At 41.2% G+C, this 17,347-nt stretch overlaps 1 protein-coding gene across 1 annotated transcript; it reads left to right on the top strand.

The window, feature by feature from the left end:
- Positions 1-6,809: 6,809 nt before the first annotated feature.
- slc2a9l1 (solute carrier family 2 member 9, like 1) lies at positions 6,810-11,260 on the top strand. Its single transcript, XM_028406790.1, has 12 exons — positions 6,810-6,883; positions 8,688-8,783; positions 8,868-9,028; positions 9,094-9,218; positions 9,289-9,418; positions 9,503-9,651; positions 9,802-9,989; positions 10,146-10,256; positions 10,380-10,481; positions 10,673-10,748; positions 10,855-10,982; positions 11,075-11,260. Exons 1-12 carry the CDS (start codon positions 6,860-6,862, stop codon positions 11,258-11,260), a joined length of 1,476 nt encoding a protein of 491 aa, XP_028262591.1. The 5' UTR covers positions 6,810-6,859.
- The last annotated feature ends 6,087 nt before the right edge of the window (positions 11,261-17,347 follow it).

A 17,347-nucleotide genomic window follows, 5' to 3' on the forward strand; every position in this document is an offset into this window, starting at 1 on the left:
TCTCCCTCCGCTGGTATTCACTGACTGGCCTTTTGCTGCTTTGGCTTCTAGTCACAGATGACACTTGCATTTGTCATGGGCCTAACCGCTGAGAAGGAGAAGGTGAGAGTGTCCAAACTACAATGCTTCACAAAAAACTGCAAAATGAATCACAGAAGCTTGTAACATCCTGTAACCTTTGATAAATCACTTCACAAAGTTTTTATAATGCACACAACTGCTGCCTTTTGCATTTTCTGTTAGAGCCCACTCCTGTTCTCCAAAGTATGGATTACACACATTCAAAAAGTATGAGGTCACTAGATTTTTTTTCTGCTTTATATAACTGTAGTTTTTATATTTTATATTCTTTTCCAATTATACTGTTTAAAGTGACTGCCTGACAATGACTTAAACTGAATTTCAGTGCTTTGTAAACCAAGAGTAAAGTTTTGAAATGTATCCTTTGACTTACATGAAGCAAGTGCAGTGAGGTGTAATGTGGACTAGTTTCCTGGTATTAGTCAGAGCTCTAGCAGCAGCATTTTGGACCAGCTGCAGCTGCCTGATTGATTTTTTTGTTAAGTGAACAAGTAGATTTCATCTTCGGTGGCAGTCATGCCCTTCAGGTAGCTGTGCACATGGATCAATAACACCGGTACACTCGTCTAGGCAGCAGAATGAGAAGTCTTCAAATGGCTGTTGTGGCGAAAGTGTGTACAGAACTATTTGTTTTTTTATAGATCGAATCAGGACATGCACATCAGATAGGAGGAGGAGAGGCCTGGGATAGTGTGTGTGTGTGCGTGTGTGTGTGTGTGTACACTTTCTAACTGAGTAACTAAGTGGAAGCACTCTCACTCTTACCTCCTCTGTGGGTCAATGAAGATGGGGCAGCTGCATTACAGTAAAATATGCACAAACATGCCAGTCAATCTGTCCTGTCTAAGGAGTCTAATAGAAATATGGATCTGTTCTGTCACACTGACACTTGATTCATCCCTTCATGAGCTGATGCACTGACTCTGACACTTTAGGCCTGACTGTTAACATGAACATGCTGTCTCTTTGGACAGGAGAGGTGAAGTTCAGAACACTGAGAGGGTCTGGAAATTAGGACTGTGATAGGGATCAACTCCACAGCCTGTTCCAGATGATGATTACGATTCAGCAACATAAATGTTACATCAGATTGTCCTCTGCTTGCAAATGATGACCTTTAAATAGCGAAGAGTGAGCACTAAGGGAGAAGCTAACCTTTACATTTGAATAACATCTGGACAGTCTGGCCTGATATCCTGCAGTATTAGAGTGCCACCTAGTGGTCAGCAATAAAATTGTGTGTGCAACCTAAAAAGTATTGGATTACTAGTGAAGTGCAGTCAAAAAAAAGTATAACAATATTACTCAAATAAAATGAATATTGCTTGTACAGGAAAACATCACCTGGTTTGATTGAGATGCCTTGGTGTGGCTCATTATTCTTGCATGTATAATTTATCTTCTTTCAATTTATCAGCTGTCAGACATTATGTATCATGCCTTTTCCCTCCTCAACACATGGGAGTGCTCCCATCAAACCTATGATTGGAAGGAATTCTTTAGGGACCGCTGAACTGGATTGTGTGATAATAACCAATTAACATGCTAATTTCACTATGCATCTTTGCAGTAATTGCCTCCATCAATATAAATGAGATGCTGCAGCCTTCATTTAGAACATAGTGTCTTTTTAAATATATAGGCTATTTATAGGTTTTACAATGCTGTTTCCAGTTGAGTTTTAATGTTTTAATATCAACAGACCTTTTAGAGTTAAACAACACCAAAGTGAGGTATAAGGTATTTGACCTGAACGAGCAGCCTGCTGGGAGTGAACATATAAATTTCTTTTTTTACCTGTTTATCTGACCTCACCCAAACAGGTCAAGTCACATCATGTGAGCCCATAAAAATCCATTATCACAGCTTCTTTTTTACAGTCTTTAAACTCCAGGTCATTTGTGTTGTGTATATACATATTTATCCTTTTAAAATGACACCAACATTCATGCAGCTCCTGGACAGAACCAACCTCACAGGTAACAGCCTAATGTTGAATACTGCTTCTAGTCTCATGTCAAGTCAGTGAGGATTTAAAAAAATAAAAGAACCCCCACTTCACTGGGATTAAATTTAGTCTTTAATATCAAAGCCAGCTTCATCCTTCCTCAGCATCTGCCATATTTTCTATATATTTTTTCTTCTTACGTGTGCTGTTGCTGCTGTAACACTGTGAATTTCCCCTGCGGGGGACTAATAATGGATTATCTTATCTTATCTTATCTTGTTCTCCTGTTCTAATGTAATCCTAGGTTGGTTGTGTTGTTAGAGTTTCTTTTCCACCTTTGAAAGACACAAGACAAATTAAAGCTGCAAGCAGCATTGCGGGCCCTCGCGCACCTTGCGATCCGCGGGGTCATCGCTGTCTTCTCTCCTATGCTCTCGTGTCCTATGCTCTCCTGTCCTATGCTCTCCTCCTCTCATTTCCACAGATATACAACAAACACATGTTTACAACCAAACTTTCCTGCTACCAGTAGGATGGCGCTATGACCGTATCATCCCATTAGCATATATATCTGTTCAGACTCGGGTCCATAGCAGTACTGTAAGATTTTGTCCACATGGCATGAAGTATATGGGTAGTACTGCATAAAACACAGCGAGTTCCTTTGTAATGGCGAATGGTCAACTTTGAGGCCACTCCCCCACCACACGGTAATACTTTTGAAAGAGTTTTGGAATGTGTCTATTCCCTATGGTGTCCTGAGTGGACACAGTGAATTTCAGCTCAATTGCATGAAGTATGTGAGGCGTGAAAAGTTTTGAAGCAGGGTCACAAATAGGCACAAAATGGCCACAAAAGTCAAAATGCCTGTTGGGTTTGGAGGGGGGGTCGAAGAGACTTTTTTGTGCGTCTTGGGGTGATACACATGTGTGCTAATTTTCATGATCCTGTGTCAAACTGGCCAGCGGGGCTACGCGTTAGGGCAAAAAATACAGGGAGTTCCTTTGTAATGGTGAATGGTCAACTTTGAGGCCACGCCCCCACCACACTGTAATACTTTTGTAAGAGTTTTGGAATGCGTCTATTCCCTATGGTGTCCTGAGTGGACACAGTGATTTTTAGCTTGATTGGATGAAGTATGTGAGGCGTGAAAAGTTTTGTAGCAGGGTCACAAATCGCCAAAAATTAACAGAAATTTCAAAATCGCGGACTTCCTGTTGGGTTTGGAGGGGGGGGGGGGGGTCCAAGAGACTTTTTTGTGCGTCTTGAGGTGATATATATGTGTGCCAATTTTCATGATCCTACTCAAAACAGGCCACAGGGGGCAGGCAGAAAAACCTATGAAAACACAACATTTTGTGTAGTCAGTAGGTGGCGCTCTGTCAAAGCCTCAATATTGTTGTATAGATGTGTTTAGGGTCAGAGTCTGATCATACATGTGACATTTGGTACAGATCGGACAGAAAACGAATAAGTTATAGCGACTTCCTGTTTCCTCTGAAATGGTCAAACTTTGAGGCCACGCCCCGGCCACACTGTCAGACTTTTGTAAGAGTTTTGGAATGCGTCTATTCCCTATGGTGTCCTGAGTGGACACAGTGACTTTCAGCTCAATCCGATGAAGTATGCGAGGCGTGAAAAGTTTTGAAGCAGGGTCACACATCGCCAAAAATGTCCACAAACCTTCAAATGGCGGACTTCCTGTTGAGTTTGGAGGGGGGGTCCAAGAGACTTTTTTGTGCGTCTTGAGGTGATACATATGTGTGCCAATTTTCATAATCCTGTGTCAAACCGACCAGAGGGGCTACGCGTTGGGGGCGTTATAGAGCCATTTTTCTATGTGCATTTCAAAAGTCAGCAAATTTCAAAATTTTTCAGGCGAATGAATTTTTCTACCAAGTTTGGTGAGTTTTTGGGCATGTTGGGAATCCCCTGTATGTGAAGCAATGATGAAGGTGCAGCTCCCTGGAGGACATCAGCGCTGCTCAGCAGCAGAGCAGACCTAAAGTCCTGGATGTTTACCTCCTGGATTCAGTCTCAAAAGAGGGAGTTTTTTAGAAAAAGGAACATGAAGACACATGTCTCTGGGCTGGTCAGCACAGGTGAAAGTCTGCACAGCAGCCAGGGGCACAGCTGATATTGCACATCAAACCTTCCTTATTAATTGTGACCTCTTACAATCATTACAATAATCTTTATTGCTTAACTGTCGAAACTCTAATCTAAATTTAATGGATTATTTTAATAACCTTTTTATTACAATTAATAAACAAATCAATTCATGTGATTCATACTCATAGGTATATATTTATAATATGTATTTAGACTTTAATGTTTAAAATTAGAAAAGGAATAAGGGGCTTAAACCCTTTTTCATGTTTCAATGTTTCCTGTCATTTGTTTTTATTAATTCTTATGGCTTCCTTCACTGTCTACAATGGTGCAATATCTATGGCTACCGGCAGGGAGGGCACATGTCCTTCTTTTCTAGTGTTAAAAATCATTGCAGGCAAAAAAAAGCAATATTTGACCACAAAGTATGTTGCTGGATGTTTTTATTTTTCAGGCTGTTGATCCACTTGACACCATGTATATAATACGTGTATATAATATCATAAACCACTGAAAAGATCTGTCAGCCCCTTAGTTCAGCTTCTTTTATCATGCCAGTCATAAACCTGTCAATCATTAAGGTTCCATAGGAAGTGGAGATATGACGGAGAGACTAACAAGGAAAAAGTGAGAATTTACAGACATATGCAAATGTAAGGAAAGAGATCCTTACGTGTTGAAGCAGAAATTTAAGTAAACATGAAGCCAACAAAGTAATTGACAACAGAGTAAAAAAGTTGACTGAAAAGTTGTGAGGGATGGGGGAGTCATTTTTCATGCAGAGACTATGGCTAATGGAGTCAGATAATCACTGCTCCCTGCTTTCATCCCAACTCCAGGTTGTTTAATTAGATCAAAAGCTGATAAACAAGTCTTGACTTCAAATGAGGTTCTGAAAGGGGTGGAGGCGGAGAGATCTCTATTTACGCTGATAATAAAGTGAACCTGGACAAAAATTGATCAGGGATTTTGTACAGGATGGAGGTGGATTTGTTTACAAACACAACATGTGCTCTCAGGCACATATACACAAAAAAACACCAGCTGCATGGAACTCAGATTGACAGCTAAACTTGTAGTGCAATAATACACTGCTCAAAAAAATAAAGGGAACACGTCAATCACACTTCTATGAAATCAGCCTGTCCAGTGAGGAAGCAACTCTGATTGTGAATCAGTTTCAGCTGCTGTTGTGCAAATGGAACAGACAACAGGTGGAAATGAGAGGCAGTTATCAAGACAAGCCCTATAAAGGAGAGGTTTTGCAGGTGCTGACCACAGACCATTTCTCTGCTCTCATCCTTTCTGCCTGATGTTTGATCACCTTTGCATTTTGTCAGTGCTCTCACCCCTAGAGGTAGCATGAGGCGCTGTCTACAACCCACAGAAGCTGCATCCAGGATGGCACATCAATGAGAGCTGTGGCTGTGTCTGTCAGCACAGTGTCTAGAGCATGGAGGAGATACCGGGAGACAGGCCAGTACACCAGCAGACGTGGAGGGGGCCGTAGGAGGGCAACAACCCAGCAGCAGGACCGCTACCTCCTCCTTTGTGCGAGGAGGAGCAGGAGGAGCACTGCCAGAGCCCTGCAACATGACCTGCAGCAGGCCACTAATATGCATGTTTCTGCTCAAACTGAGTTTATTTTCAGTAAATTTAAAATTAATATACATGTTTTCTATTTAGTGCCATTTTTCAAAAGATGTAACTCATCCCTGCTGCATTCTCAGCAGAACCACATGGTGGACAAATTCCACCCAGTGTTTCACGTTTCTCAGTTGAAGCCCTACACCACCAGCCCACTGCAACCTGCTGCACCTCCTCCACCTCCTAGAATCATCGACGGTCAGCCAGCCTACACCGTCCTCAGACTCCTGGACGTCAGACGACAGGGCAGGGGCCTGCAATATCTGGTGGACTGGCAGGGTTTCGGCCCTGAGGAGAGGTCTTGGGAACCTGCTTCGAGGATTTTGGATCCCACTCTTATCCAGGACTTCCACCGTCTCCATCCGGATAAGCCAGGTAGTTCGCCAAGAGGCACACATTGAGGAGGGGGTTTGAGCCAGGGCTTTTATTTTGTTAGTTTGCTTTCTGTTTTATTAGTTACTTCCGGTTTTATTTTGTACTTGACCGTTTCCCTTGTGTTTCAGGTCTGTTGACTTCCCCTTCCTCATGTGTGCACCCTCCCCCTCCCGTTGATTACCTGCTCCGCCCTAATGTGCCTCACCTGTGTCCTATTGTCTTCCCACCCTCCTGTGTATAAAGTCTGTGTGTTTCCTCCCTCTTGTCGCCAATTCGTTTTGTGAGTAATCCATACGACTCAGCCGTCCAAGCAGCCTATCAGCTCTTGTGATTTCCTTGTGAGTTTTTCGAGTGCCTTCTGGTTTTTCTTGTGTATCGACTACAACTGGATTTTGACTACTGTTTTGCCTTTTGGATACCTTCGCCTTGTGGACTGAATTCCTGTGTACCGAACTCTTGCCTGAATTAAACATTGAGATTTGCCTTTTACTTCCGGCTCTGGTGCATTTCTGCCACCTTATATCGCCCCTGACAGTAATATCTCCACAGAGAGTCGTTGCCTGGATGGCAGGGTGCTTGCCAGTTATTTCTAGTATGAAAGTTAATGATAACCAGCCTTAAACTGTTAACAGAGTCCATGCAGTGTTGGACAGTGTTGGACATACGTACTCTAAGGTCCATGTCAGGGACGAGAGAATGGAAACTTTGTTTCAGCAGCTGGTAGGATTTCACCAATTTCAATAAAATTCATTTAATGGAAGTCAATATTATTTTTATATTGATAGTTTAAGCAAGAGTATCATGTGCTGTTTATTTATGATTTTATTTCTATTGTATGTTTGTCTAATGTTAACAGTACAAAACATTACACTTTAGCTCATTTTTACTGTATAAGAGGCCAAACATGGGAGGAAATTAAAATGTTTTTTTTAGCTGGGAGTTTTTTTTGTAGTTGAAGCTCAGTAAGTCATTCAGACAGTTTTAGCTGAGTCATTGTACTTGACCACCTGGTCCAGTTATTCTTTAAACTCTTGCTTTAATGGTAATACATAAACAAACAACATACATAGTATGTCAGTGAAGAAATTTAAAGCTGAGCAAATGTATAAAAATGTGATGAGATTCAAGTATTTTTGTTTGTTTGTTTGTTTGACCAATGACCATACAGAATCCTCAATCTTACAAATTATGTTCAGGTCCATTTTACCTTGGGACACCCTAAATGGCTTAAATATACTGTAGAGTGTTTTACTCATTGCATCAGCATGCAGATACTGCTTGCTACTGCTTTTGCCAGCACTATTTTACTCTTACTTTTTTTCCCCCAAAGATTTTACAATTCAATTTTATGCCCATGTCACTTAAAATTCATTCTTTTAACTACTTAAGATTTTAATCACTGGATGTTTGGATTTTACCTTTTTAACTTTTAATAACTCTAAAACTGCTGGAAATATCCTCAGGAAATCACTGAGCTCAGTGCTGATAAGATAAACCTGGATGACACTGTGTCCTTTACAAAAAGTACAAAAGCAGGACCTGAACAGACTGATGCCACCTGGCATACGCTTGGTGCCAAGCCAAAATGGCAGAGAAAGAGAAAAAATGAATGCTGATATCAGTGGAGTATACGCTGCATAACCAGGCATACAGCTCAGAAACAAATATCAACCACTGTCTGAGCCAGTATACACGGCTGTCAATAAGAAAAGGAAAACAAAGAATAAAACATTTGCAGAGAGGGAGATACATGAAGTAAAGAAGAAACATCGGCACACAGAAACAAAGAAAGTGAAGGACAGAGATATCTTGCTGCTTGGAGATGGCGCTATCAGTGATGTAAAGAATGAAAGAATCCTCACATGCAGCTATCCAAGGGCCACAGTCAATGATATAACTGGACGTCTCCCACAGGTCATCTAACCATCCTACTATCCAACATGTTATTCTGCATGTGGGTGCAGTTGATACCAAGAGGGGCGAATCAGAACTGTTGAAAAAAGATTTCTTTAAACTTAAGTACAATCATTTATCAGCTGGCTGCGCCCAAACAGTGACAGGAGGATAAATAAATTCAGTCGCCTGCTTGCACTGAATACATGGCTGTCTAAGAGACGCAGACGTGACACGCAGGGAGTAAACTTCTAAATAACTTCTGGACATGTGGTCACCTGTTCAAGGGAAGAGGCCCTCATCCTAATGGACACGGATAAAGGATGGATTTCTTCCCTCTCTGAGGCACCAAAACCCTTCTGACCTCCCTTGGGACCAGCCTAAGGCTCCACTATAGAGTGGACACCAGCTGCAGGGGGGCAATGGCAGGAGCGCTTCATTGGCCCTCCACATGAATCTCCCCGCCTCACTACAGGCCAATATATAACCTTCCTTTTCTGGAAAGGAAACTAAACGTAAACGTACTAAAAATTTGGAAATTTGGAAAAATATCTTATTCTGAGTAGAATAAAAGTGGGAATCTGGAATTGTGAAATGCCGGTTTTTAGCTGTTGTTCTGTCTGTTTCTCAGACGCGTGGAAAGGCCCTGTTCCTCATCATTGTTTTGGGAGTCGGTGGAAGCTTTCAGGTTGGCTACCATATCACTGGACTGAGTTCTCCCTCTCCGGTGAGACACTCCGCTTCCTGTCTTTATTTGGTAAACTTTTCTGTCAGTTTGGCCACAGACAGCATTTTGAAACTCTCTCTGCAGTACATACAACGCTTCATCAACAGCAGCTGGTACCACAGGTATGGAGAGCCCCCATCTCCACAGACCATCACCATGATCTGGTCTTTTATTGTCTCCTTGTACGCTGTCGGGGGACTCTTTGGAGCTGTCAGTGTTAAAGTTATCTCAGGCTTGCTAGGAAGGTAAGAATGAGTCTTAATGTAGTACAGCCTAAGAAGGCATGAAGTGAAATGTGTTCCTTCCTCAGAAAAAAGGCGGTGATTGGGAACAGCTTCATCGCCATTGTGGCAGCAGGGATCATGGTGGCTAGTAAAGGGGCCAAATCTTTTGAAATGATAATTGTGGCAAGGATCCTGTTTGGTTACTCAGCAGGTAGGCATCTGTATTGTGCACTTTGAATAAACCATATTTTTATAACACACACATCTTACATGACCTGCAGGTTTGGGAGTGAGTACCCATTTAATGTACCTTGGGGAAATTGCACCAAGAAAAATAAGAGGGGCAGTCACTCTGACCTCAGCAACCTTTACTTCACTTGGGAAATTGTCAGGACAGTTCTTTGGATTAAGGTATGCACCTAGATCATTAAAATAGAGTTCTATAAAATGTTAAAAGAAATAAGCAGCTTAAAAAACCTGTGATTTTTTTTTCAGTGAGATCCTGGGTCATGAAGACCTGTGGAACATTGTCCTCTGTGTCCCTGTGTTTTTCTCCATGGTTCAGGTTGTGCTGTTGCCTTTTCTTCCTGAATCTCCTAGATATTTATTCATAGAGAAAGGTGATGATAAGGCATGCAAAAAAGGTTAGTACATTTTCGCCAAGCACAAACCCATGATTCAGATTCAGATTCAGAACAAGTCTTTGTTAAAGACATCCATAAGTTAAGCCATGATTTGTATTTGAAGATAGGTTTACATTTACTTTTTCTTTGTCTCTTCTTTTGTTACTCTAGCTCTCCAGAGCTTGTGGGGTGAAGGTGACTACAAACAGGAAATGGATGAGATGTCGACTGAGCAGGCAGCCATTGAAGTAGCCCCACTGAGGAGCCCACTGCAGCTGCTTAGAGACAGGACTGTCCGATGGCAGCTTATTACCATGTCCACAGTCTACTGTTGTAATCAGCTGTCAGGCATGTCTGCGGTGAGGAAGGTCCCTATTATATGCAATATCATGTCATACAAATGATACAATACACTGTCATAATAAAATCTGTTTTAATTTAATATGTTATACTATACAATGAAATACACTTAAATACTGTAACTATTTTAAATGTAATATTTTTTTCCTCCCCAGATCAGTACCTTCTCTTTTGACATCTTTCTAAATGCAGGAATCCCGAAAGACAAGATTCGCTATGTGACTCTTGGTCTGGGAGTGTCTGAAATCATCACCTCTATATTCTGTGTGAGCATCTACCTGAGCTTGACTGAATGATAACCACTGTCCTGCTTTGACCTGTTAAGATTGTTCAGTGGGAATTATCATGTAAACTCACCTATTTTTCATCTCTGCTGTCCTTTCTATCAGGGTGTTCTGATTGAGTCCACAGGGAGAAGGCCAATGTTCTGGGGTGGCTATGGTGTCATGTCTGCTATTTGGGTGTTGTTCACAGTTATACTAAACCTGAAGGTAAACAAATTGCCAATAGTAGAAAGAATACTATACAATATGCATTTTGACCTTATAAATACTGTTACAGAGACAGACCTTTTAATAGTGACCAAAAGGTATCTAAATTAAAAGGCAGCTTTGTTGCTTAAATATCACCTACAGCAGACATTATAATAAATATATTAATTTTAAAAACAACATTCATGCAGGATCCAAGCTACTGGGTTCCATACGTTGCTGCTAGTTTGATTTTTCTCTTCATCATCTTCTTCTGTGGAGGACCAGGTATGTACTGTTTAGTTTACTCTCTGTTAAGAAAGAATATATAGTGCATTACACACTGACATCATTAGAGAAAAACTGCAGTGGATTATTTCTCTGGTTCACAAAGGTGGGGCAACAGCCACACTCAGCAGTGAGCTCTTCATCCAGTCTGATCGACTGGCAGCTTTAGTCCTCATGGGGTTGCAGCGCTGGTTCATGTTTGCACTGCTGGGCCTCGTCTTTCCATTCCTCATTGTGAGCACAGCTAAACTAAAAATAAGCAACACATTACCCATAACCCATTTTTCATACTCATACTATACCTAACTTTAATTTGTCTCTGACAGGCTGCTCTCAGCTCATACTGCTTTATTCTGTTTGCCTGTATGAGCCTGCTGGGTTGTCTTTACACCTTCTTTCTTCTGCCTGAGACGAAAGGCAAGACCATGCTGGAGATATCAGAGGTGTTTAAAGCCATCACTGTCTGTGGAAAATCCTTCTTGGAGGAAAAGAGAGTGGAGACCAAATTATAAGGCAGTCTACGTATGCTCACAGGGAACCAAGAGACTAAAGGAATTGAGCATGTAAACCATAATGAACTGTAATATTTAATCATTGATGTGTTTATTCTCTTTGACTTAACTTTCCTGTGTTTAAGAACAGTGTAAAGAACTAGAACTGTGTTAAAGCTAATTGTTTTTCCTGCAAAAGAGTAAGTGGTTCCATCAGTATGGCTATGATGTCAGACCCACACCTGCTAGAACTGCACCTGCAGCTGCAGTGTCACAAAGAGGTCAGCAGTTACTTTCCTCCATCCATTCAGCAATAAATCATCCACTGCTGTCTTCAGTCTCTCTGGACGCTGCTGTCTGTTCTTGGACCACTGGACTAAATAAAATTAATGGGAACTATCCCACAAACTCTCATAACCATACAGGACTGTTCTTTTCCCATGTCCCTCTCTCACAGATTGTTTAGTGTGGTCATTTATGAAGGGTTCTCTGGAGACACATATTTGTCATGGTTAAACTAAAGTTTGGTTTTCCAGCCTTTTCTATATCAACTGGTGCTACTGCTTCAAGTGAAGGTTTAAGACGTTGAGCTAAAAAGGTCATTTACTGTAACAAAAACAAGCCATTAATGTTTAGGATTGCTTACAGGAGCTGCCATAAGCCAGGCGAGAAAGTTATCATAGTCATGATAAAGAGAGGAGTAGGCTGTACACATTTCTTCTGGTGACACTGGCAGCCTTCTGCTCAGGATGTTAATGTGTTCCATATCTAGGCATGCTTGGTAATACAGTTTGTGTTATGCTGGGTCATAGTCACAACAAGAACATCAGCATCAAAATTACCACGCACCACATTCTTCACCAGTGACTGTGTCATCACCTCAAACGAACCACAGTCAAGTCCTGGTCCGTGCAGCCTCCTCACCAATGGGCCCTTTGAGTTTCTGGCTTCAAATGTGGCTACAGGCTCTTCAGTAGCTCTTCAGTAGCCCCTGCATAAAGTTTAGCACACAGAGGACATATGCTTTGATTAGCAGCATAATGAACCAGCTGATCATAATGTCCTGCTGTGGTTTGTTGACACTGGAGGAGGATTAACTGGATGTTAAGGACTCACTCTGAACCATTTTACATTTACAGTCCTGTTTTTGCAGTAATTAATACAATCAATAAAAACATAATATAACTAATTGCAAGTAACTGTGTTTGAGGTTCTTCATTTGACACAGGTGTATTAACTTAGTCATACCAGCAGATGGCGGTGTGACACTTCTGCTGAGATGCACTGAAGCGACTAGGCTTCTATCAAACAAAACTGCAAAACTGCATCCTATGGCAACCAGCACAAACAAATTGTTTGTTTTAATATATTTTTGCATTGTTTTGTTACAGTTATTACAAGTTACAGCACCTGATTTCTTACACTGATTTTGTGTATAGTCTTTTGATCATGTATCAATTGTCACAAGCAAATGTCCAATCCTTTCTACACTTAACTTTCTTTTCTTTTTACTTCACCCCACTGCAGAAAGATGTATGTTTATATTCATTAGTGTCCACAGCTGTACTGACTCTCAGCGCCTCGTTACATGATACAGTGTATCTAATGGAAAAACACAAAATAGCGTATCCCCTCTCAGTCTAATGGTATTTTTAGGCCTTTTATATCTTTCACTTCAAACAGGAAGTGAAATCCTCCTCCAGCTGTGAACCCATGCAAAGAAAAAACAAAGGTAAAATCAGGACCATTATTCTTCTCTTCTTGTCCGCCTGGCAACACTGAGCTCACTGGCAGCACTGCAAATCAGAGAAGAGTGAACATAGTTGGATGTGTTACAGATTACATGAGTCACCATTTCATAATTCAAAAGATTTCTGGACACGCAAGGATACATTTCTCCGGTGATTAGGCTTATACACGCTGTTCTGTGTAAGCTGTGTGAAAATGACACACTGTCAGTCAGGGCACAGGCTGCACTGAAATTCCCCCTGATTAAATTGACCATTGTGTCTGAAGATTATCTTCTTTGTCTAAGTGGAGGAGAATGAGGAGCAGATGTCAGGGGAATTAACAGCTCATAGTGACACAAGTTACTTCAGTGAAGGACAGTTTCAATGAAATCCTCCTAACAGCTCTAGACAAAAAGTATAGAGCTGCTGATACAAAACAACCATAGCACTTGGGTTGTCCTGGTAATAAAGCATGAAGAATGATCACTTTCTATAGGTCACTAAAAGAATGCATGAAACCAGCTATTTGTCATAAAGGCCATCTTTCTTCTCTCGACATTGGCTATTTGGAGGTGACACCATTTGTTCTTTGTTCACGTAGTTACATAGTATCCCACTGTTCTGTTTTGTTTATTTTAGGCAAAAAATAAACTGTTTGCAGTCTATTAGACTGCCCCTGGATCTACTAAAATGTCTGGAGAAATGTGAAGTAACAAACAGTTCCGGCAGCATTTGTCTTTAGCTTCCTGCAGATTTATGTCTCCATGACACACATGATCAATGTGTCAGACTGTGGAGTACTATAGCATCCAGTTTCTACAGGACACATTTCTTAAGGACGCAACTTTCTTAAGGTTCTGACTTAAGTTTAAGCTTTGTTTTCCAAAATATAAAGGTAAGAAAATACATCTTCATATATTTTTGTAATGCCTGTAATACTTGTAGCTACAACTGTATTGTGGAAAAGGTCCTGGTTATCCTCCAACTAAATTACAGTTTAGGTCAATAATTTGTAGCTCTTGGAAAGTAAAAGGCGTCACTGAAAAGTCAACATCACAGACCTTCTCTGCCACAGATACAGCTGGAGGACTAATCAGTCCATCCATCACCTCTGTTGAACAGCAATCAGCTGCCAGACAGACAGACAGAGAGGTTTGGGGAAGAGAAAGAGAAGGAAGAAAAGGCAGGAAATGAGTAAATAGACACAACACGAGCTTAAGGAATATGCTTAGGGGAAACACTGAAACAAATGTGAACCATGTCCTGCATTAAATGTTGCTAGCAGTGGTGATTTCATACAGGTGGCACACAGATGGGACCCCTCCTGGGAACTGAGCTTGTTAATGAGTCACAGTGGTGAGAAGCGGGCTGATATCATGAACCAGACGGAGCCCTCTGGCAGTGCATCATCGAGGTACTCAGCATGCCCTCCTCCATTATGGCAAGGTGCCCCTCGAGCTGTTGAATCTACGGATTAACCCAAACCTGGCAGCATTTCACTGTGCCACGTGTCAGACCGAGGAAACACTGAAAAAGACTTATTATTTTCTCTCACTGTGGCTGAAAGACAACAAGCAGGCCTAATGAGGGTCCCCATAGAGACTGATGATTATGAGTTTTAATTAATGATGCAGAGTGTGCCGTGAGTCCTTTTTACAGTGTTTAATTGCTTTGTGGAGTTAGTTATGGGGTTAGTTTGAAAAGTGAGGCCGAGGCCAATATGAAGACCTGACCGATCACATTTCAGAGGTCACACGTAAGTGGGCAAGAATATATTTTAAAGATTAGTGGGTTTAGTCAAGGTCTGCAGGTCTAATACTGGGCTTGACTACTTATCTATCTTTCACTATTTAGAGTCAAATAAGAACTGCTAGAGGAAAGGAGATGAGGTGAGGTGAGGCAGATGGACAGCAGGGTTACTGTCACATGATATTAACACATCCACCTCAGAAGAGAAGTGAGCCTGTCACGCCGTCCTGTGTGTTACTAAGTGGTGGGGGGATTCTGTGTCTTGGCTATCAGGGAGGGAAATCCCCTTCTGCACACTATGAGCCTTATACAACTAACATCTAACTAACACATTCAGATACAGTGTTGGAATATGACGATCCACACATTGAGTAGTACATTTCACATTGACAATGAGTTTATTGAGTTTATTTGTGTAACCATGAGAAAGTGATGTTTGGCACAGTGTTAGCTGTGTTTATGCGTTCTTGCCATGGTAATTGAACACACATGATGGGGGCTGTAAGGAGGAGAGACTGGCTGGTAAGGCCTCATTCACTCTTGTCACGCGTCTCCTATTCAGTAAGGCCAGTGAGAGAGAGAGAGAGAGTGGGTGTTGAGTTTACTTGCGTGCCTGTGAGGGCAGGCTGGTTGTGTGTGCATGTGCGATAACACACCATTGGCATTCTTCATTTGTAAATAATTGAATCAGGCTATTTTAGTTTTCTCAGAGTGCAGCTGTAATGTGTAGCCACTCTGCTCCTAAGGACCAGTAATTATGGCTGTTAGGGTCTCCTGAAACAACTCAGACAGATTCAACCCACATACACTCATATGTACTGCAATTTCAATATATACATAAATACAACAGAAGATAATGGCTTTTGGTGACTATTCCACATCAGATATCGCTACTCAAATTTACAAAACAGTAATGATGTGACATTTTTCTTTAGGGACAATGTGTTGGATTACTTTACGTGTCCCAATTTACAAAATGCAAACTGAACAAAATGTCCTTTGGTCTGATCATCAGTATTTTATATTTATATTTTTTTAATGTTCTCCAGCCCTGTATCTTAAAAGAGTGCGCCGGACTATTTTCATGTCATCACCTGATGCTTGTTGTTTATCCAGCACAGACGCATGCCTCTCTGTTAATAAAAGGATGGCAGCCTGTTCTCCAGACACCGACTACTCTGTCAGGCTTTAATAAACAGAGTGCAGCAAAGTTAATTTGAGAAACGATCCTTGTTTTTTTTTTGTAATACAGCAGCATGCAGTAGAATGTGAATAATAATAAAACCTAAAAAAAAAACAAAAAAACAACCTGGCCATCAGAGAGTGAGCAGCACTTCTAGCTGAAGGTCAAACATCAATAACACTCAGAATTAACCTGGAGTTGATTTTGCTGTGTTTCTGTGTAACAGTGGATTTCTTCAGCTTATTAGTCAAAGCTTCTGCTGTCCTGCTCCACTGGAAATCGCAGCAATTATTCAAGTCATGATTCATTTTCTGTGATTAAATGTGTACAGGCATGCAGGCTCTGGTTTTCTGTAAAGCACTAGGAGACAATTTGGATTGTACACAAGATGATATAAAAATGAAATTGAAGGGAACTGAAACCTAATCGATCAGAATGCCAGGGTTACACAGATGCTGTAAGACGATGTGAAAAAAGACAAAGAAATGTCAGTGTTGATCCTGAACAAGAACACTTCTCCTTGATGATATTGTCAGCTCTGTGCACTGCACCTAACCAGTCATGGCTCTAATTTACTGGTTTGGCTGTCACCACTGGTAGTATCCACACAACTAGGATTATCTCCCCACCATCCGCTACCTTGAATATGGCACAGCCCAGGAAGCATATGGCCGCAATCTGCGGCACCCACTCACTGTATGGCCTCCATTTGCTTTTAATTAAACACATGGAGACCCACACCCACCCACACAAACACACTCGGGTAGAGACTAATAAAGAAAAAAGTAATGACGATGTAAAGGAAGATTGTATGTCAAGAGAAATAATATCCACATCCTGAAGACAGTGTATGTGTGTCTCATTACTGTCATTAAGACTCACAGCAACAGTCTGCAGCCATAGTTTGAAGAGTTTCTAAAAGCAAAGGGAAAGTCCACAGTTACAGACCAGCACATCCACAATCTCACATAATACATCTCACATGTTTATGCAGCTGGTTTTGTCATATCATGGTCGACTAAATTAAGTGTCACTGAGTAAACATGAAAACTGGAACACACACCTCAGAAGTTGAGGTTAGGTGAAGTAAACACACTAATGCTCAATTATGTCAAAAGCATTAGAGCTTCAATGCCTCTAATCAAGACATTGGCATTCACACAACATGTCCCAAACAAGTGTGTGTGTGCGTGGATTATGGGGGCTAGCGGTAATAATCCCCTGACCACATGGACGTCAGAAGCAATCCAATTTACAGTATGACACTGCTTAACACCTAGCAATACAACCTGTTATGAGGTAGATGCCAATAATTAACCCACAAATGCATGCCCGCTTCATCCAACACTATTAAACAGCTTTTATTAAGGGATTTAGCCTCATATTAATTTTGCTTCTATTTTCAATAAGAAGTATTACCAAACAAAAAACTGTTTTTGTCATTTT

The sequence above is a fragment of the Parambassis ranga genome, chromosome 5 (genome assembly GCF_900634625.1).
Source record: "Parambassis ranga chromosome 5, fParRan2.1, whole genome shotgun sequence".
Classification (NCBI taxonomy): Eukaryota; Metazoa; Chordata; class Actinopteri; family Ambassidae; genus Parambassis; species Parambassis ranga.

What these genes read in the sequence shown, in the direction of transcription:
- slc2a9l1 (XM_028406790.1), top strand. Translation starts at nt 6,860, where the DNA reads ATGGAAACTTTGTTTCAGCAGCTG. An exon ending in CCTGTTTGGTTACTCAGCAG is followed by an intron (nt 9,219 to 9,288) that starts GTAGGCATCTGT and finishes CATGACCTGCAG; the next exon opens with GTTTGGGAGTGAGTACCCAT. An exon ending in CTTCTTCTGTGGAGGACCAG is followed by an intron (nt 10,749 to 10,854) that starts GTATGTACTGTT and finishes TGGTTCACAAAG; the next exon opens with GTGGGGCAACAGCCACACTC.